The 22,428-nt window shown below is 38.7% G+C and overlaps 1 protein-coding gene across 12 annotated transcripts in view; it reads left to right on the top strand.

Annotated features, from left to right (window-relative positions):
• Positions 1-18,147, top strand: part of SNAP91 (synaptosome associated protein 91) — a 71,603-nt gene extending 53,456 nt beyond the window's left edge. For 5 of the 12 annotated variants that reach the window (XM_082757832.1, XM_082757831.1, XM_082757841.1 and 2 more), the window contains 9 exons: positions 4,941-5,078; positions 6,362-6,511; positions 7,856-7,886; positions 9,167-9,278; positions 10,182-10,205; positions 12,285-12,368; positions 12,443-12,547; positions 15,538-15,638; positions 16,716-18,146. In XM_082757832.1, coding sequence (XP_082613958.1) covers positions 4,941-5,078; positions 6,362-6,511; positions 7,856-7,886; positions 9,167-9,278; positions 10,182-10,205; positions 12,285-12,368; positions 12,443-12,547; positions 15,538-15,630 — 737 coding nt within the window. In that variant the 3' untranslated portion in view covers positions 15,631-15,638; positions 16,716-18,146. Of the gene's footprint in view, positions 1-4,940; positions 5,079-6,361; positions 6,512-7,855; positions 7,887-9,166; positions 9,279-10,181; positions 10,206-12,284; positions 12,369-12,442; positions 12,548-15,537; positions 15,639-16,715 lie in introns of all 12 variants that reach the window. The other 7 variants (XM_082757834.1, XM_082757835.1, XM_082757839.1 and 4 more) reach the window with 3 other exon arrangements.
• Positions 18,148-22,428: the final 4,281 nt, after the last annotated feature.

Genomic DNA, 22,428 nt, shown 5'->3' with positions numbered 1-22,428 from the left:
GTGTAGGTATCTCCTAGCTAGACATCAAGAAAGTAGAAGTGTTCTAGAGAATAATGTGTGTGTTCTGAATCTGTTCCAGTGCTGCCAAGCTGGCTACTTGGTGGCTTACACAGTGTAAATTCATGGTACATCTTAGTACCAGCAGTTCCAGGATTTTAAGTTAGAAGACTTCCTTTGGTTTTAATACTGGTTCCATTATTCTCTGTATTAGTTAAACAGCCTGTGGATGGCTTTAAAATGGAGATTATGCTTTAGCCAGTAGGTCCTGAAACATACCAGTAATTTTACAAGGAAAAAAGATTACAAAAAGAAGAGCTGCTGTCCTTAGTTGTGTGCATTATTTGTGATCTGGGTGCAAAGATGTTGTCATCAAGAAGCTAATCCTGCTTATGCAAATGTTAGAAAATATTTTCTGTCTTTATCTATAACTAAGCTTAAATTATAGTAAGAACTATGCTCCAGATGGTTTAAGCTTCATCGATGTGCTCTCTGAATCTGAGTCACATTAAATCAAAACCTAAATTATAAAATGGATGTCATAAGCCTGAATGCTCAAGCAGACCTGAAGCTGTTTGGGTGAATAGATTTTTTTGTTGTTTACATAAATTCAAAATACTCCAAGTTATATGTGAATCTCTGTTTGGCAGATACAGAGGGTATGTAAACATCACAGCATATTGCTAAGCATTTGTTCACCCTAGATAATGGCAGATGTATAGCCTGCAGTGCAATCCAGTTTTATATTTAAGATTGTCTAGATTTCATGTGGTGGTAGAAGGTTTGTCCTTCATGGTTTATGAATGTTTAGTTGTACTAAGTGTTTATATGCACGGTATTACAAGTATACTTACCATGCATCATTGTCTTAACTGTTCTGTTGTCAGGTAAGTACCTAGATACTTGGCTTACTTAGAAAAGGTGATAGATTTTTTTTTTTTCTTCATACTCTAAGCTTCTCAGCAAACAAAAATAGAACTGTGCCAATAAATGCAATAGTCTTTTTCCCTTCTAGATATTTCTATCCAATTAAGGTGCATGCATATGCATCCCAGTGTGTAGTCTAAAGGCATGCTTTTTTAAGAAATTTTACATGACTGTGTAATTAAAAACAAGTTCAAAATCAGACAGCTGGGGATGTCCAGACAATGTATCTCAGTACAGCTCAGCAACAGCTGCTGCTGTTTCTGCAGACTCACTCTGGGTCTTGTGCAAGCACTAGATGACTAAGATTTTAATCTGTTAAAGCATATCTATGTCTTCTGTGCCCAATATTGCTGTTAGATTGTACAAGTGGCTAAAAGCTATGGAACTAAGACCAATTGTCATGCAAATTTCACCTGAAGCTGGGGAGGACTCAGTTCTGTAGCTGGAGAAACAGGCACTTTGCAGGGCTGTGCAAAAGCTTAGTCATTTATAAAATTCTGCTTAGGAAGTGATGTATGATGTCATTACATTGCTGCCAAATTCCTTGTGGAGGTGGAATGGGTCTAACCGAGCACAGTATCTTTAGGGGGTTCTGGTGCTGTAGGGATTGCTGGAGTCAGATGCCTCAGTCAGCCACATACCTTGTCACCCTGCTTCTGGTCTCATTCTTTAGTGCTAAGTATATTTTTTGCAGATAGTTGAGCGCATAAAGCTTGGCCTTGAGACAGATGATGAACCAGGAGGAGCCTGTAGGTAAGGATCAGAGGACAGGCCAGTGTTGGTGATGTTATAGGAGGTGTCTGCTACTGATCATCTGATCAAGAAGAGGCAGTAGAAAAAGTCTCAGGCAGCCTTAAGGCAACTGTAGAAAGCTTTGCTATTGCAGGTTTTTGCACTCATGAGCAGCTTAAGTCACCATAATATGTGCTGGAAGGGCAACATGGCTGGGCATGAGTAAATCAGGGGACTTCTGGAATGTATTAAAGAGAATCTCTTGAAATAGGTGATCAACACATACCAGGGTGAGTTCATGGAAGGCTACCAAAATGGTGACTCATGCACATGACATATCAGGAGAGGCTAAGAAATGGCCCATTCAGCCTTAAGGTCCATTCACCCTTAAGAAGAGAAGGCAAATGACAGTTTATAGCTGTCTAGAACTACCTCCTTGGAGGATACAGAAAAGACTAGCCATGTTCCTCTTGGAGGTGCACAGCAACATAAAAAAGGACAATGTGGGAAATTCCAGTTAAGTGTTGAAAACATGCGTGTATTTATTGCCACCAGGATGGTCAGATATTAGAACAGGCTGCCCACAGAGGTGGTAGAATTTAAGAATCCTGTGAAAGTGCTCACAAAAAACCTCCTTGAGCCACCTGATTTGATGAGACCTGCTTTTACCAGGGACTGGGACGGACTGGGTGGTCTCCAGATAGCACTTCCAACCTAAATTACCCAGAGACAAATCTGCTTCATGCACAGAGCCTGGAGAGCTGAGCTGAGGGTAGTTCTCTGATCCAGTATGTCTGCCTAGATTCTGATTTAGCAGCTGTGAACATGTGGCTTGTCACAGAGTAGGATTTGGGTAATAAGGTTTTCTTGGTGCCAGAACGCTGAAGTGGGCCTAATAAGCCCAGGGAAGCTCATGGAGGCATGTGAAATGCTCTTTACTTCAGGCTGCAGAAAACAGGCTGCTCTGTGTCTTGCTCTTGCTTCCCTGCCTCCATCCAGTGCAATAGATTAGGGACTACTCTAAAGGGACTAGTTTAAGTCATCTAGTCATCTAGTTTAAATTATGATCAAAGTGTCACTGCCTGCAATCTGGCAAACTTTAGCTGAAGGATGATGTTCTTTGAGGTCTTTCTAATCAGGTTGTGCTCTCCTGGGCCAGCAGTGCACAGTTGGATTTGCTGAACTTTCCCAGGTGTGTCCAGGGCCAGTGTAGTTGTTAGAATAGCTCTACAATTAAAGTCTTTCTTCTGATGGTACAGCAAGCTGCTGGAATATGGCCAGGACCAAGTGATGGCACAGCACTCGTTTCCCTGCTGAGGATTTTGTTTTGAACAGGATTAGCTATTCTAGATATCCTTTCTCTTCTAAAATATGAATCTGCCTGTAAGTAGGGCTGGTTCATCAGGTGCATATATAAACTTTTTTTTTTCCTGTCCTTTCTACATTTGTTAAATGTTTGGTGTTTAGTTTTCAATCTCTGAGAAACCAGAATTTGGGGGGAGATTATTTAAGGTATCACAGTGACATTTGATATAATTGATATTCACAATTTGAGCATAAATCCTCTACATTGAGTGCTAACCTGTCTTGTAGCTAAATGTCTGTGAGGTGCTTGGTTTCATAGATGGGAAATGTGCTATTGTCACAGCTTGTGAGATGTCTGCATAATATGCTGTAGTTAATAGACCCTGTGATCACGGAAAGAGGTTTTTGATAAAAACTAACAAGGGGTTAGAAACTCTTCAGTGCTTTCTTCCCCACTGAACTGGTGTTTGGTTACCACTAAATGTAAGTTGAAGAAAGATGAGGAAGAAAGGAATCAGCTGACTGCTTACGTGAGTGATACTAACTATTTAAGTAAAAAGTCAAAGCAGCATTAGAAGATAAATGTAATTAGATAATCCCTTCTAAACTGATGTCTTTATGGTATTTAATTTCAACAATAGGATTGTTGGAATAGCATCCTTAATTTATGAGATTCCACACACATGAAAAAAGCTGTATTTGTCAGATGAGAACTTAAAATGGTCTCTGCATATTAGAGAAAATGATCTGAAGAAGGATTTTCAAATGGGTAAACATGCAAGCTTCTGGTTTGGGGCAATGATGATTAACTGAGGAAATGACAGTAGACTGCAAAGGCAGGAATGTCCCTGAAAAGAAGCTACAGGCAGTGGTAGAGCACTGGCATGTCACCATCTTATGTTCAGCTGTGGGAAAATAATATGCTTCCTACTCTGATATAGGGGGAAAATTACAGCCTGTAGAATGTGCAGTGGTCTGCTTCATGTATTATCATAGTTTCAGTTGGAGTGGTGAGCTCAGAACTGATCCACCTAATGCGAGGGCAGCAGGGCAGCTGGGAAAAAGCAAGGCTGAGAGACTGAAGGAGTATGGAGGTCTCAGGAATCAGTCAATAAAAGATTGAATAAGAAAGAGGACTGGCCGGTAGACTAAAGAGAATTGAGGAGGTGTCATATGTCATATGTCTGTTGTTTTGTTTTTGTTTTTGTTTTTGTTTTTGTTTTTGTTTGATTTTGTTCTTGTTTTTTTTTTTTTTTTTTTTTTGACAGTCTTTGCATATTTAAACAGTTTCTAGAGTCTGTAGATAATACAAATAAGCTTAAATTGCAAGGGAGATCAAATTTTATAGTGGACAAAGGAGGGAATTTAAGAATAGTAAAGCAAGGGAATAAATTGCTAAAGGCTGGAGAATCTGAATGATTAGGATTTATTTATTTTGTGTATACTCTTGATCCTGCTTTGGGAGGAGGAGGGAGTGGTAGATGGCAGTGTGAAGACATCTTCAGGCAGACCAGTATGTTTTAAGATAGTGAGAGGCTAAACTGGATGATTAAAACACTGCCTTCTGAACTGGGATTCCAAAGTAGTTGTGTCCATTAAACTGTGATCATATGTTCTTCTCAGGCTACTCCTCTGTTTCTCTTTCCTTTCTGAACTAATTCTTTTTTGTTGCTTTCTACCTGAGAGTTTACTTAATTAAAACCGTAGCATATAGTACTAGAAGAACTGTGTACTCTGTCTGCCTCTGCAGATACCTAAACAATGGACATTAAAATTTTTACTGGTAACTCCTGAAAAAAGCATAAATTTCTTGGATCATATCTGGCATACAAAGGATGCTTGTGTAGTAGCGAGCTGTTCGCAATCGTCTAATAAGCACTGCTTTTATAATTCTGCCTTCTACAGGTTGAGCTTTTGTTAAACACAGACCATCAAAACTGATTCTAATGTCCACATCTCTCTTATGTAACTTTTTCAAGGCTTTGGAGGGTCTTTTATTGCTCCTTCTCCATCACCATCCCCGGTCACTCCAGCTCAAACAAGCTTACTACAGCCTAACTTTGATGCAGCTTTTGGAACAACAGCTCCAACAACTGGCAGTTCATTTGATGCATCAGGTGAGCTGAAGGTTTTCTTCCTGTTAATTTCCTAATGTGTTTTGTGTGTTAGATGAGTTAATGACACCATATTTAGGTTCTGAATGCAAACAATAAAAACAATTTCCCTCTTCCTTCTCTGCTGGAAGAACTCAAGGTTGTGTTTAGACAAGTGTGTGCCCAAGAGCTCTCTGTACCCATCTTTTATTCTACCATGACAATACAAACCAAACTAGTGTGAACATCATCCTTGCATGCGCTTCATGGCACAAATCAGGAATTACTCAAGGACAATACTTTTCTGTAAATCAATTATATAGCCAAGTCATCTTGCTGTTGCTGCTGAAACTGTTCTTAAGCTTGCATGGCACCTGAAGTTACACAAAACTGAGACCGAGGTCATGTTCTTTGCCTGACTATAAGCTTAAACTTTCATCACTGCTATCATTTTGTTTGTATCTCTTCCATTCTGTACTTTCCATGCTGGGTCCTTGCTACAAACTTAAAATTGGTGAGTTCTGCAACTTTACAAGAAAAAGGTCAAAGTAGTACTGCTGCGTGGTTGGTTATTTGGTTGCTTGCCAGTGCACATGCTACCCCTTTCTGTTGACTTAACATTAGCATGTACCTCAAATACAGATCAGAAGATAATGCTGGCATGAGATGTACCAGGCTGTTTGACTTCAAGAGATCTAAAAAATTAGTTTCAGAGATAGATAGATGGACTAAGGAGACTAGCTCTGTCAGTGTGGATGGTTCTCATTCCTTCTGATCTTATGAGATGTTAGTAGGCTTTCCTAACTCCCCTCTGCTTGCAAGTGAATAATAATATCCTGAGACTGTTTTAATCCTGTTGCCATAAAATGTCAAGGTATAAGACTGCCTTTGCCATAAATCTGACTGGTGTCTGTGGCAAGATGTTCATTTTAAAAGCCTTTAAATGAATATCTCCTGACAAATGTGTGTGCATCTGACATCTCTCTAAGGATGTCTGTAAGAAAAATAGTGTTATGTGGAAGCAGTGCTGTATCTTTGTAGATTCAGCTCTCCAATTAAAGTGCTTTCAGGCATGTCCTGTCATATTAGTTTTCATTGGTATAGCTCTTTCAGGGTTACTGTACATTCAGTGTATAGTAAAATGACATGCATGCCCTTGTTGGCATTACTTTTAATGTCAAACTATGTTTTGGTAAGACTTGTGACATTGTTGTCTGTACTACATTTGTTGGACCAACATCAAAGTGGCTGGTAGTGTTTTTCTTACCAGAGCTGCTATTCTTTAACAACTCTCCTTTCCCTTCCAGTGTTTGATGGCTTAGGTGATCTTCTTATGCCAACTATGGTTCCTTCTGGTCAGTCTATAGCTCCTGCAGCTACAGCAACAGTCACTCCTTCAGCAGCAAGCAAAGGACTCGGAAGTGATCTTGATTCATCTCTTGCAAACTTAGTAGGCAGTAAGTGACACATTTCTGTTTTAAGTGATATGGCATACAATGATAGTTTTTGTTTGTAGATCCAAACAGCTGTCCATTTTATCTTTCTTCTACCAATGCCCTTTTATTTCCGCAGGGAGATCAGGGCAGCTATAGGCAGAAGTAGGGCCTGATTCAGGTAGCTGGGGTCATAGCTTGTCCCTCGTTGTCTCCAGAATCTGAGCCAAATAGCAGGATCTATTTACTAAGTATGATTGGTAACATGTGAGCATCCTGGGACACTAATGGGCACATCAGACTCTTGATGGGTGGGCCCCCAAGTAATAACAGCTGGAATGGTGAAAACTGTCCAAAGCATCTGGTAGCACTATGGAATTTAGTCAGAAAAGTTCATGAAGACAATAGCTGACTTGTTGCTTAGTGAGAACAGAAGTAGCAGTGGGGTGAAGTGAGAACAATAGCCAAGAACAGATGGTCTCTCAGACAGTGAACTTCCCCAAAAATGTTCTTGAAATGCTAAACAACAACAGGTTCTTTCCTATAACAGAGATAACCTTTATAACTATAGATCAGTAGCACCAGCACCTGTACAAACCTAACATAGACCCACCTAGGCTAAGTTACAATAGTACTGAAGTTGTAGTAGCAATACTGTGTAAAAAGAATATTCTGTTCCTATATGTAAACACAGCAAAGATATAACTGATCTGAAGATGCATACTATTTTTCTTGGTGTGGAGAGAAATAACTGTGTTTAGAAGTCAGCAAGAGTTTTAATCACTTGAAAAATCTTCTGCACATCATTTGGTATATCCTGGTTTGGGGGAGTAAATAATTGCACTTAGCAATTTGACTTTTTGCAGGACTCATACCGATCATGTGAGAAGAGAGTTTTTTTAAAACTTAGCCTAAAACTTCTTTCAGAGAGTAATTAAGGAAACTACTTGGAGTGCACGTGCATGATAAAACAGATAAAACTGTAGAGCTTCCAAATAACACTGAGTTTTATCTGTATGAGTAAAATAATTTAATAGTTCAGCATGTAACATGAAGAACAGAAACTAATGTTACCATTCATGGTAAATAGTTTTGGTGCTCTTAAATAACATTTTGTAGACCTAAATACATTGTCACTTTGGTTTGCTTATAGAGCAAAAATGGCTTCTTCAAGTATAAGACACCCATAGGGTTCCTCATAAGATTGTCCTGTAGCTGTGTCTTATGCTGTGCTAGTGCTGTCTAAATGGAGACAGCCAGAACGCCATTATTCTGTATAAGCCCATGTACAATGAAACGTGAGCTATTACTTTAATGCACTTTAATTTATTAGAAATGTGACTTTCCTTTTTTTCTTATAACTTTTAGATCTTGGAATTTCTGGCACCACTTCAAAAAAGTAAGTTCAACATTTAATTAAATATATATATGTGTTTATATATATATATATAAAAAAAAAAAAAAAAAAAAAAAAAAAAGATGTTCAAGTCTGTTTTGTAGTCTTACATTGATTTCCATGTTTATTAGGATCTATGAATCGGTCACATCCCAGTACCCCCCTCCTAGCCTCCTTAACCGAAACTGAGCACTTCATAAAAATTCTGGGAAGTGTATTCTGTTCTGTACAGATTCAATGAATAATTAATGTTAATTGTTCCTGATATAGCTTTTAAACTTGCTGGCTTTAATCTGAGTTTCTAAAAATATATATGTATATATAAATCACTGTCTTCATATTGGGTAGCTGATTTCCAAATGAATTGTCCAGATAATAAATTGAATAGCTCTCCTCATTATTTAGGCTAATATGTAATAGTTTTGTTATCTTTTTACAGACGCTGGATGTGCTTATCGTGTAGGCATTGGAATATTTGTAAAATAGAAAAGAAGTTGATTCCATGCAGTGAAAAGCTTCTTTTTGCAAGAAGAAATATTGAAAACATTACACTGTTTTTGATTGTCTTAAGCTAACCAATTGCTTACTTCTGTGCTGAGTCTTCCTCTGTATCCAAGACTATTTTATGATGTGTGTACTTCAAGATGTCTTGCACCTCTGCAGAGATGATAGGAGGGAAATAAGTAAACACATCATAAAGTTTATTCCCCATACTTAGCTTCCCTCAGTCTACTTCATTCAAAGAGTGTAGCTTATTCTGGATAAAGCAGCCTCTAGCAAAACCCAGTTTTGAAACAGACCTTTTATTCTGTTAATGATTTGTTTTTCTTGTATCTATCAACTTTTTTCAGAACTGAATGCTTTCTTCCTTCTTCTGTCTGAGCAAGATTTCCAGCAATGAAATGACCTTTCAAAGACTTCTATCAGGCAGCTCTACTGCCTGGCCCCAGTAGAATAGGCAGTAGCAGTCCCTCTTCCTACTTCCTACAAGGGTATATGCAATAATATGTTACGTTCAATCAATACTAAGTAAAACAACTCTTTAATTCTCACCACAAAGGCCATAACCATGTAACTGACTTCAGTGTAGAATGTAGTGGTGTTTACCACTAACAATCCTTGAAACTGCGTACTAAAAGTGTATCTTTCTGTTAATAACTTAAACTGCATATACCATAAACTAATGTAGCTGCAGGCTTAAAGTTAACGTACACTGCAATTGATTTTCATTTTCACTGTGAGGGTATGCAAAGAATAGCTCTGTCTCTCTCCCTCTCTACTAGGGGAGATCTTCAGTGGAATGCTGGAGAGAAAAAGTTAACAGGAGGAGCCAACTGGCAACCAAAGGTAGCACCTGCAACATGGTCAACTGGCGGCGTCCCAAGTGGTCCGTTGGTAGGTGTTTAATCCATCAATACCACCAGTATGAAACCTCACTATTTTAAGACTATTTTTTTTAAGAATTTTTATGTGTTTGTAGATACTACTCCTGTTTGTTTCAGCTAAAGAGTTTGCTTTGTTATAAATTATATGGTTGTGTCAAGAAACGTTTTTAAGACCAGATTGACTTGAACCCAGTGACAACTGGCTGTAAATAAAGACTGCTTTTTTGTGTGTCTTCCAAAACAAACAAACAAACAAAAAATGAATTTACATATACTCTTAATGTCTGTGGACATTTCTAAGAACAGTGTGTGGTTACCCCTACAGGTCTTGACCAGCACCAGGCCCAGGTAGACTGTCCAAGGCACAATGATATTTATCCAAAGCTGAAGTACTGGAAGGAGAGAAGTTTTTTTCTCAAGCTTGTTCTTGATTCAAGCTTTCCTGAATGAAGTAGATCAAAAGACTACATGGTATTCAGACTAACCAGATGTTTTTTGTTAGAGTAGTAGAAGGGTGTAGCTTCTTTCGCCCAGTAAAAGCAGTCTTTTGGAAAGGTTAAGATTTCCCTGCAGAATATACCCGAAGACACTAACTTGGCTCAAGAGCAACTTATCATGAGTGATCTACAGAGGTAATCTAAAGAAAGGTCATACGTCATCAAAGCTATGCAGGGCATAAAACAGCCTCTGTTGGAAAAAAGTGGGGTGGAGGTGAAAGGAGAGGACTGTCAGGGCGAGCATGACTGGCTCAGTTCCTGCTGACACATTCAAAGCAGTTCCTGCTGACACATGCTTAATGTAACTTTAAGCATGTTCCAGTTTGTTCCTTGACCTAACGGAAGGTGCAAGAATTCCCTGAGGTTGATACTTCATTGAATGTATTAGTTGTAATGCTAACTTTTTTTCTTAATAGAGAGGCTGGACAATACTGTACAGTGTAAGTGAAAAAATTTTTTTGATCGCTTTTTATACTTGCTAAACATGAAGATACTAACAGCAGCTCACCAGCACTGCAGTTATTACAGCTGGCTTAAAACTATCTAGAAGCTACCTAACACAGCTCTTTTTGGATTGTCCATCCAGCAGACAGTCCTCAAGCAATGTATGGTACTAGTGGGTGCTTAACTGTTCACGCTCAGTAATCTCAAAAACAATGGCTTCAAATTATCTGTGCTATACTTAGATGTGAATGATCTGGTGACTTGTACTATCTGAACTTTCTAACTCCTGTAATATCAGTCTCAGCTGGTAGTAGTTTTACCATCTGATAGGTAACTATCCTTTCTGGAATGCTGGTTTTGATAGTATTTTGAGAAATGTGCGTGTTACGTGCATTTCTTCTACATCTGCACCCAGGTGTTTTTGAAAACCACAGGAAAAAGTAAGTATTAAGACCAAAATGAATCATTCCTTCACATCATAGTTGAACCTTGAATTTGAGACACTTGAATTTTGGTCACTTCTTCCCTTCCTTATGACCTTTCAGCTTCTGGATTAAAATCAGCAGAATTTCACAAAAGCCCATTCCCTTGAATGACCTGAGCACTTTGATGCAAAAGCATGTTCAGTTTGTGTCTTGGCATGTGATGGACTGAATTCTGAACTAAGATGTGGTTCTTTGGCTGGACTCAGATAGCTTTAGGGTGCTTACCTGATGTCATTAGCCCATGTCTTTCTATTCCTTGCTTCCCATAGCCAAATGTCCAGATCTTTTTCTTAGCTTGAGGACAGCTGAACTGATAGTGCAATAATTGAAGTGCTCACAGTAAAACTGGAAAAAGGTTCATAAGCATTCAACCCTTTCTTGCCAATTACTATTGTTCAATAAATCTGGAATGGGTTATCCTGACTAGTCTAATGTTTCCTAAGAAACTGGTATATTTTAGTCTTGAAGCAAGGATCAGGGAAGGACACTAAATGCAGCCTTTGTAGAAGTGGATTGTGTAGTGAATAATTCTTGCATATATCCAGAGATGTTTCTGTGCTGTCAACTGTAAGCATGCTGACAGCTCTGCAAGCATGGTGGGACATAACTGACTCAAGATAGGCATTCAGGATTTAAAGGCTCAGTCATGGCATTATGACTTCTGTAATAGCTTGGGAAATTGTGCCAATATACTTAGGCTGCATGGTAGCAGTAATGAGGTTCCTAAAAATCCTACCACCATCTTTAAATCCCTTCTTTGAATGTTTCCTGCCTCTCTTTAAAGTTCTTAGCAAGAGTTTAAGCACTGTTTGTATTGAATATACTTCTGCAAAAAGGAGAGACTTGCCTGCTTTCCAGGTCATAGGGAGACTGTGCATGGGAAATTACAGGCAAGGGAACCAAAAGGGATGATGTATAGGTTCTGCTAGGTAACTGAGGTGGCCAAGTACAAAGGTACTGTTTTAATTGTGCTGTATGTCCACTACTAAACTAACATTTCTCTCCTCCTGAATCCTGGTAAAATATTGCTTTTCTGCGCTTATGTTTTATTTGAAAATCCATTGCATAACAAGTTCAACTTCCCTTTGTAAAGTCTGTAACAGTTGTGATTCTGGTTTAAGTGTGCGAATTTAGTTTTTGACTAAATGAATCTCACTGCATAAAAATACTATTCTTTTTTACTGGAAACTAATAACTATAGCAATTACTTCATTTAACTTTACACTCTGCTTAAGCTAGGCATTGCTAGCTTAAAGTTATATTAAAATCAGTGCTATAGCAAGTGCAATGCTGTGTTGGCTATCAATTACAAAATCGGTATGCTTTTTACCTTGTGTAGAAGAAGGAGAAAAGTATGAATTTTCTTGGGTCTATTTTGAGCTGCATTCAGAAAATGAACTCCATTCATTAAGAGAATTGAGACTGTCACATTGGCTTTCTTATGACAAAGAAAACTGAACATCAGTGTAAGGACTGATTCAATTCTCTCATTCTTCAGAAGCATCATGGTTTTGAGATTAGGTATTATGTGTTACAGACATTCTTACCTTCTTTTTTTTTTTTTTTTTTTTTTTTAATTTTTATTTTTAGACAGGAGCCGTGCCTCCAGCAAGTGGTGTTCCTCCCACAGGAGGTGCTCCACCTGTCGCACAGCCAGGAGCAGCATTTGGGATGGTGAGTCTCTTTCTTTTGTTACATGGCTCTCCCTTCTTAATCCAGAAACCTAATCACACTGCTTTAATTTACAGCCCCCAGCAGGAGCGGGCGTACCCATGATGCCCCAGCAGCCAGTTATGTATGGGCAGCCTATGATGAGGCCACCATTTGGAGCTGCCGCTGGCCCTGGTGTACAAGTGAGTGTTAATGTTAGATGAACTGTTAGCCGTATCGCTAGAAGGGAATTGTGTGTACATTATCTCCGTTCAAATTCTAGCTGTAGGTTTGTAAATGGGATTTCTTGCAGTGTCAGCTGCCTGACTTGCAACTGATCACATGAACTACCTTGATTTTTTTTTCTTTTGTTCAATTGCCTTTTATGAGACCAATGGAACAGGTTCAGAAAGTCTCCTGCACCTAACTACACCAAGATGTCTTTGGGTGGGAGGGGGAGTGGGAGGCTGAGTAAACTTGAAAATGGAGCTGTTTGACAATTGTATTCTGTACAGAGCTTGACAAAGTTTACTAGAGTTGTGCTCTGCATCTTCCCTCCGAGCCCACCAAGAGGATTCTACAGAAAACTGACCTGCTTATGAGCAAGCTGAGGTCTCAAGTTCTTTGACAGCTGTTCCTTAGTAAATGCAAGTTGAACTGCTTTAGGCTAGTAGCATGCTGGGTTTATTTCACTGCAAAATGACTGCATTAAAATATGAATTACCATAGTGTACATAAAATTGGAGAGTTCAGAGCAGGTTTTTCACTGCAGTGTGCAAATTTAAATAATTTGGGGTAGAATTTTTCCTGTAACCTAGACTAATGTGGAAGAATGTGAATGAAAGGTCTTGAACTTCAGTTACTCTTTTTTTTTTTTTTTTTTTTAAGTGAGAGATACATGGCAATGCTTCATTTTTCATGTACTTAAAGTATGTGCTTTATCTAGTCTGACACTGTGACTATCACATATTTAGATATACAGGGGACATAAACTTGGACGCACACAACCAAAGCAAACCTGTTCTTAGAGAACTAGCATAGTAATTAAACTATGTGTTGGGTCTCTAAATTGCTTGACAGATGGAGAATCTTTAGCATAAATTTCTGTGCATAAGAATTCTCTGGTATTTGATGTGTGCAGGGAGTTCCTTATTCATTTAACGAGAAGGTCTTTGCTTAGCAGCAATTCTGCATGAATCACAGAATAGCTGAAGCTTGAAGGACCCTGTGGAAGTCTTCTTGTCCAATTCCGCTGCTCAATCAGGCTTCTCAGGACCATGTGTAGACCACATTTTGTCTAAGGACAAAGACTCCACAAGCTCTCTGGTCAATCTGTGCCAGTGCTCCATCACCTGCACAGTAAATAAGTGCTTCCTCATGCTTAGGAGGAACCTCCTGTGTTTCAGATTGTTCCCATTGCCTCTTTTTCTGTCACCTATCCTGTTTTACGCTTGATCAATATATGTAGAAGTTACCTCTGGATATTATCCTGCAGATTTGTATGTACTGATACTTTAAAGCAGAACAACATAATCTGAGAAGATGATTATTAATAAGGAGGTAAAAAATAGTGAATGACTGCAGAGTGGTCTCTAGCTCCCAAAACAAGGTAGAGAACTGCTGTAGTACTCTCACATTACATTTGTCACTTAGAAAACCATCTGTTCCAGCCTGTTCCACGTCATGCAGCTGCCTATTTACCATGCTGCCACCAAAGAGTACAATCTTAGCAGGCTTAAAAATGGATCAAAAAAATAAATAAATAAATTTATGGTAATCTTTAAGAGTGGATTGTAGTAACTGTGTGATTGCCCTTATCAAAATGCATTAGGCTAGTAACAAGGAAACACAGACTTATCAGCTGCCAGGGTCCTTCATTAATATAACAAAAAAATAATGGAGTAATTAATGATGAAGTAGGTTGAGTGAATGGAGACATGACATCCATCCTGTTGAACCAAGGATTCCCTCTAACTGGAAGCTAATGAGATTGGAAATGTAGCACTCAGTATCCACTCTGACGCAAAGTTTTTAGCTGATTGATGGCCACTAGGTGATGCAACATAAGCCATGATAGCTGTTCCAGGCTATTTCTCCAAAGTAGAGTTTAGTTTGTCGTAACTCTGAAAAGGAAAGGCCCTTTCCAGAGTGGAGGCAGGGACCAAATTATTTGCAGTACTTTGCTTCTGGGCAAGTCAGAAGTCCATCTTATCTTTGAAATGAGGTAGGAGGTAGAAGTTCATGCTCTGGCTCTAAAATATAATTTTTAACACTTAAAACTACTCAACCTTCTTTTTTTTTTTTTTTCCAAACCTTAAATCAAACAATCATCCTGTAGCAAACTACGCTCCTTAAGTAAGGAAACACATTCCTGTTTAAGTATCTCCAGGTTTTCTTTGTAGACGTGGGAAGAACTTGAAACTGCTCTAATTGAGAAGTTGTAGGTATTAAAGCTATGCCTTTCATGTACTTGGTCATTTCCTGCCGCCTTAAACTGTCTGTTCACATAGATATCAAGAATAGTATTATGGAAGACACAATTTTTTCTCAGAGTAGGGTGGTAATCAAGGTGCCTAGTGTCCTGGGTAAGGTGGCAGTGGTGGGGAGTAAGGTCAGGATGAGAGAACTATTTGGCTCACTAGTGAAAAGGATTGCAAGGAACATGAAAAACAGATACTTTCTATGGAATAATTGATTTTATGACCACAAAAGGTGGAATCAAGTATACATATAGTTACATGTGCAGCACTCTTTGAGCTTTTATTCATATTACCAATGTAGAACAAGTTGTATTTAAATGCCAGTTGCTGGGATTTTCAGATGTACTCTGCAGCACACATTCAGCTTATTCTGGGCCTTGGTGTTTAATATCTAACAATTGCTTAACCTCTGTCTGGGTTGATAATCCTAACAGCATTCTTTCTTACAGGCTGAGAGTGATTTACAGCTGTGCTGACTAGTATATGCAATGTCTTTGGCCTTGTGCATTACATCAGCCAAGCATTGTTAGCTCTGTAGTAAGGACAGAGATTAAACAATGCTTGGGAAAAATGGCAACACGCTGAGTTTAGCAATAACATAGAGCTTCATGTGCTTGCAGTGTGTTTGTGTGAGACCCAGATATACTTACCTAATGACTGTGTATCCTTGTCTGCTTTGTTTTTTTTCTGCCTTCCCGTCTGGCATCTGTTAGCTTTCTCCAAGCCCAACTCCTGCTACTCAGAGTCCCAAGAAACCTCCAACAAAGGACCCATTAGCGGATCTTAACATCAAGGATTTCTTGTAAACGATAAGGTATTCTGTGACTGCCTGCATGTTACGCTGTAGTACATATCTGGCACACAGATGTTGATTAGTCTGGTAGGTTAAACATGGCTGATAGAATTGTAGCTTCAGAGATGGGCAGGAACACACACTGGTAGTGTGGTGACTTAAGCAGAAAACTGAATTATGCCTGTATTTTTAATTTTAGCCTGAAAGCTTGACTTTTGACTACTTTTTTTTTTTTTTTTTCTTTTCTGAAAGTTGCTGACCAGAAAAGTTATCTTCAGTCTATGATTTCCATTTTGCCCTGCTTCTACTCAATCTGAGGGTTTGCTTTTTTTCATGAAACTAATGTTGAAAGAAATAGAATCATAATAGCATACAAATACTAGGGGCAAAACCGTGCCAGAGAGGCTTGTTTCCATGGTGTTACAGGAGCTGTAGATTGTTTTTGAGAGCTCTTGGTAAATTGTGATAGATCTTATATCAGGTCTCACATGTGTGGAAACAAATTTTGTATCATAGGTGTGGAGAGATCAAAAAACAAAAAAATAGGGCTAGAAAGAAACATCAGATCAGATTGAACACTTCTGCATTTTATTTTTCAACTGGCTGAAGTAAGGTAGGCATTTTGTAAGTAAGCCTAGAATAATTTGCCATGTGAGGAGAAGACAATAATTACATATCTTTGAAGCCTTCTTTATAAGTCCCTTTTCTTTCTACCCATAACTTAATTTTAAGGCTTGTTCTAGGCTTCTTCTATGCTTGAATTAGCAGCAGCAGAAGGGATCAAGCTAATCTTAGCAAATACCACCTGGTTCCACTTTGTCCATGTCACCAAATCCCAAAACTGAAGGTGTACCTGGGGCTTTGTGGAGACTTCCAGAAGTGGAGATGCATTTTTATTGCTGGGATTCACTGCTTTCAGCTTGAATTTATAGTAGATTGATTCATAAATGTCTATGGGACAACAACTGCTTTACTGAAAGCTGGTAACCTCTCTGAGGTGCAATGAAGTGTGTATCTGGTGTTTTCGCCTTAATTTTTCTAGAGCATGCTTTATTTGATTCATTATTTCAGTTTTCATCTAACTCTTTGTTTTCACAGCTGCAGTTTTTCTGACTGGATGACAAAAATGTGAGTTTGGAGTCTGCAAATCGATGCTCAGAGTTTTGAAGTGAGCCACCAGTACCAAACCCAGCGCTTACTCAGACTTTCTCTTACTCCTGAAACGTGTAGCACAGCTGTGAAAGTGAACATTAGGAATGTGTACTACCTTAGCTGTTATCCCTACTCTCTCTAAATTTGTGTACTTGGGTTATTTGTGTTTTACAATTTAAACAATGGATGTATGTTTCTGATGCCTTCTAGTGCTTTTCTGAACCTATCCCACAGGGGCAGATTATGCAGCTGTTGTTTGGTGAGCCATTTGGAGCGATGTCTGTGTTTTTTGAAGGTTTCAATGTATATAACTTTTTGAGGACACCTAAAATTTCCCTAAGATTCAATTTCTCCTTTATCTGTTACAAAATATAGTGTGATAATACCAGATAGTAAGGAAAACACTTATGAAATTGTGTGGAATACATTTTTTTTCCAGTCACAGGAATCTCAATTGTCGTGAAAAAATGTTTTATTTTTGTGGCACTGTATATGTTAAGATAATTTAAAGTAATATAAAGGTAAACTTCCATAACAAATACTTTTTCAATGATTTTCCAAGAATGAAAGATCATATCTGAAAGAAATATCATATTTATTGCCATTTTGGTTTTAAAATATATTTTAATTATTTAAGTTTTTGCATTTTAAATTGGCATATTTATCTTTCAGTTCTTGCTAAATGCACTGAAAATAAGTAAAGGGTCAGTTTCTCTCAATGTAGTTGAAAAAAAAAAGCAGCCATAGTTGTGTTGGCATTAAGGGATTTCGAATCTGAGAGCACTCTTTGGTATATCTGTAGTCAAAACATTGCAATTGATGTTACTCACCTCTGTTTAGTTCTTATGTACATCTCTTAATTTAGTGCTTACCTGTGTATGCCATAGGCTAGTGTTTTCTCCATTTCCCCAATTGCGCTGTGAGTAGCTTTTGTACTATTGGTGATTAGATTTAATTCTGATCCAGAGATCCATGCCCTTTACTGTACATAATGTGTTTCTTTAATTTTTATTTGTTCTCATACTGTTTCTGCTGATGGCTTGGCTTAAGATCTTGACTCTTAAATGAGGTCACTGTTGATCAGTGTTACAAGTGGCTTGGCAGTTCTCTGTAAAAGCATACTGGGTTGGAAAGATCTTCACCTGAAGTCTTTCAAATTAACTATTTAATCAATGTATGGTACCATTAAAAGTGGTTGTATCTGAATTTACTGTGGGGATAACATACACCGTAATGGGAAAGTTCTATAAAAAGCTAATTTCGAAATGGCTCTTCTTTCTTTGTATTTCAGTTTAAAAAAATAAAAAAATGGAAAAGAAAGAAAAAAAAAAGAAAAAAAAAAAAAAAAAAGAAAACCCCAGTGCATGTGTGCCCTCTGAGATGCAATAAACACCTTGATCAAAGTAAATACCTTGTTGCTGTTTTTCTGATTATTCAGATGTTGATCATAATAATATACTTTGAGGGGGAAAAAAGTATTGAGAAGGTCCTTGTGAGAGGGAGAGGTGAATTCTCTAGTTTGATCTTTAACACCTAGGAAGGCTTCACTAGATGTTCATCTCCTTAAATCAGAATATTAGTGGAATAGTTGTGGCTGTGAGAGCTTATAATACTGGTCCTGATTTCTTTCCCAGGAGGTATCATTATATGGCTTATTGAGAGCTAGCACAGCTGCGACGGCATAGGAATTGCTTGTGCTAAGGTTCATCTTACAGTAGGATGAAAAGAGGAGAAAATGTTTCATACAATTTAGCTCTATTAAGGTCTTTCTGATACTATTCACCTAACAAGCAACTTCTTGCTTTAGTACCACGATGAAGTGATGAAGCAGTACTGAAGGCTGCTTTAAAGCAATTTATAACGAACAAAATACTGAAACAACCTGATCATCTCTGGTAAGGTCTGAATTTTGAAATTTTGAACTGGGTTTCAAATAAATTTCCAAGTTATGCAACCAGTAAGGGAGTGCCATTGCTTAAGAGGTTTTTTTTGTTTGTTTGTTTGTTTGTTTCCCTCTTATTTGCTGCTAACATTGGTATTATGAGTCTGTCAAATTTGTTTATTGAAAAGTTGTTTTTATGCATATACCCTATGGATTCAGACTGGTCTGGATTATGAGCCTGTAAGGCTCTGCAGGTCCCTGGCTTTTCTCAGTATTTGAGCAATAAGACCTAAACAAGTTCTGTAAATGTACGTCCAGAAAGGCTGACAGTGCTCTCAGGTTCTGGCCAGTTGGTTTTCTTTGCTCATCCTTCTTATGTGCTCTGCGTTGCCTGAATGCAGGGAGCAATGAATCTCTGACCACCATATTGTGCATCCTTTCTCAAAGCAAGCATACTTTTTTCAGAGGACAGTCATAACCAAGCACTGCATACAAGATGTCTTCAGACCAGTTCATTGGTGTGTTGTTCTAATTAAGGTGATGCCAAACTAGTTGTGTGCACTTTGATGCCAATAAATGTATATCAGGGAGGTCTAAAGCAATAAAAAGGTAACTGGAAGGAAAAACAAATTGCTTTAGTAATATGGAGTATTATTGGTGAATGACAGCATTTGTGGCATGAAATGGCCACTAGCCATAGCTGACTTTGTTTTCTTTTTCTGGTATGGCTATTTGTTCCTGCTCCTCCTTTCCAGTCCCTCAGACTAAAATGAGACCTGACTTGTTAGAGTCTTTTTTTTCCCTGAAGAATAACAGCAGTGCAGACCTACAAACTCTTAATGCTCAGAAAAGCCAACTGAAACTCCCTATGATAGAAACAGTGGCAGCGACACAAAGATGATGCACCAATTTACTGATCCATCTGTTCCAGAACATATAATATATCAGAAACTTTATTAAAAGAAAAACCCTTTTTCCTACATGTTGTGTATTGCTAGTACTGTGAGCAATGTGGGAAGTGGCAGACACTGAGTGGTAATGAAAGAACTAAACAAGAATTTTAGAGAAGAGATTACAGAAGGAGAGTGGGCTATACATATTTTAAAGCAGGTAGCACTGCATTTTTCTCTGTTCTACATCGCTGCTACTAAAGCTTCAACTCCTTTTTGCTTCCCCTTAATTAAACTCTGCAAACCACATGGGAAGGAAAAGCCTGGTGTTTGCTCTTTTGCACAACGTATCTGTTAATGCAGTTATAGATGTAAGAAGTTACCGAAGGTAGTAGTAAAAAGGAACTGAAAAGAGTGAAGAAATATGTGTGTAGGGGAAGGGGGTGACATCCACATCGAGGACTAAGGAGAGCACACTTATTCTCTAGGTGTGTAGGGGACCCTAAGAACGGTATGATGAATATCTACCCTGCTGGAGTGGAGTAAAGCACGTACATCCAAGTGTTCAGGGTTGAACATGATGAAGTTTGCTCCATAATTCTGAAATACAGCTGTCTCCTAGTTTAGTATGATGTAAGAGACTGTCAATTTACCTCAACGTCATAAATGCCTGAAGTAGCCATCTATTTCAAAGGTCTTGCCAGAGCACCAGCTCACTCTGATGGAAGCAGAAATTTCATACCTCTAAGCAACAGCGGGTGCGTGGAAGCTACAGGAAGGGCTCCCTCTACTATAAACTGCCTTTCTAGATGCAAAGATCCAAGGAACCACAATCTCTGATGGGATGGAAAACTGTGTCAGTCTTTCAGGGCTAAATGGAGGCAGGTAAGAAGGAGGAAGCCTTCTCTGCCTTCCTGAGAACTTCACATTGCTCCTCATCGTCCTTGCCTGTACTTTTACCCATGTTCTTGGCATGTTCTCAGGTCTTTGTTTGAGGGAAGGAGCAGGTGATTGAGTGGTGAGAGGATGTAGTGACCCCATCTTGCTGCCGTTAGCTTCATAAGCTGGGGAAGGAGAATTGCTGCAGGTGTGCAGTTTGGGGGCTGGATCTCATCAAACACTTTTGTGCACAAGCACAAGACACAGGTGCAAACAGGCACCAGACTTTAAAAGCAGCAGTAATTCATACCGTGTATGTCTGTACATAAATAAAGTGGGTTTTGTGAAACACCATTTAGATCCAAGAGCAGAAAAAATGAATTCTTCGTGTATCTATAACACATCCATAATTGTACCCAATCAATCTGTCCTAGAGAGTTTTTAGATATTTTTCCTTACAGGAACACACTGCTTCCAGCTGACTTAACAGTTTGAAAACCCTGAAGTTTGGCTTTATTTTGAAAAAGCAAGGAGCAGAATCGATCACTTTTGACAGGTGGAAAGACCAAGTTAAATAGATAAGCAAAGCTGTTACATCTGGGTTAAAAATGGGGAGATATTTGTAATATTGAGACCATACTGTATAAATGGAATTGTTACCCTACACAAATACTGATTCAGATATTTGAGTATCTTTGAACCAACTGATGTCTTTTGAACCTTGACACAAACCAGCTTCTGCTGTTCACATGGCTTCAGATGCTTTGAGGTTTTCCTATTTACATTTTTATAGGAGAATTTCATTTTAAGAGCTGTATCTGTTCTATTTCTGTGGGCTCACCATTGGGCTTGTGGACATAGAGCACACCCTTCTTTCCGTACTTGGAAGAACAGGTTTTCATGGACATACTAAACTCACTGGTTCCCTGCTTGCCTCCACCCCACCGTTAAAATATCTAGTATCTGTTTGCCTTTGAACCTGCTGCTCAGAGATGAGCAAACACACCAGGTCCTGCTCAGCCCTGCACTTCAAAGGATGTGAGCTGGTCTGATTTTAAACATATATTTTAATATATATATATATCAATATATGTATATATATAAAATTTGCTGGCAGCTTGTGACATGGCCTTGCTGCCTGGATCCCGTGCTGCCAGCATCACTGTTCACTTTATGATTCTTCCTGCAGCCCTTCGCAGCAGTGTGACTGAAATGCTGTTCTGTAGCTAGATGCAGTGCTCTCATTGCAAAAATGGTATCAATGGATAACAAGTTGCTGTCTTGAAGATCTGGTCATACAGAATTTTTTTATAGAGTTCTTGGCTCCTGGCAGTGATGCCATGGCTGGAAACTTGAGCTGGCAAGCCCAGTTTTTCAATAGATGTGTCAGAGATAGAGGAGAAATGCGACTAAAATGAAAACATTCTTCCATAGCCAAACTGAAGACCTAATCTGATCCAGTCTCTGCTGTCCTGCAACAGACCATTTCATGAAATACAATAATGTTTACTCTTGGTCAATGCATTTTATTGCAAATATAAGCACTGTGTATAGCTGTGCGTGCTGTTTCACTTAAAACTTGGCTCTCTGCTACAGATAAACAAGACTGACAAGACTAATGCAGCTCCTCTGCAAAGGCAATGCATTCAGAGAATGTGAGGTTTCCATTTAAGACTGTTGGGCAGGATTGTAACAGAGAATCTCAGAAAATAAAGGGCCACCTACTCTAGTCCCCTGCCCTAAAGCCCAAACTGTATAATTTCCAGCAGATTTTGTAAAGAACCTCCATCCATCATGATGCCACAGCCTCTCCAAACACCACTCAAGGGCATCACTGCCAGCACCCTGAGCATGCTGCTGCTCCTGCATTACCTGGTGCTTCATTGCTACAGTTTGAGCTATTATTTCCTCCACCTGTGGGGATGCTGCCTTTCCTTTGCCTTTTCAGCAGCAAAGATGATGGTATTCTGAAGACAGTTAGCATGGTCGTTCTTCTCTTTTATGCTTT

Source organism: Aythya marila (genome assembly GCF_965140915.1).
Source record: "Aythya marila genome assembly, chromosome: 3".
NCBI classification, from domain to species: Eukaryota; Metazoa; Chordata; class Aves; order Anseriformes; family Anatidae; genus Aythya; species Aythya marila.
The sequence above is the reverse complement of the archived record's forward strand: the minus strand, read 5'-3'. Positions and strand labels throughout refer to the sequence as shown.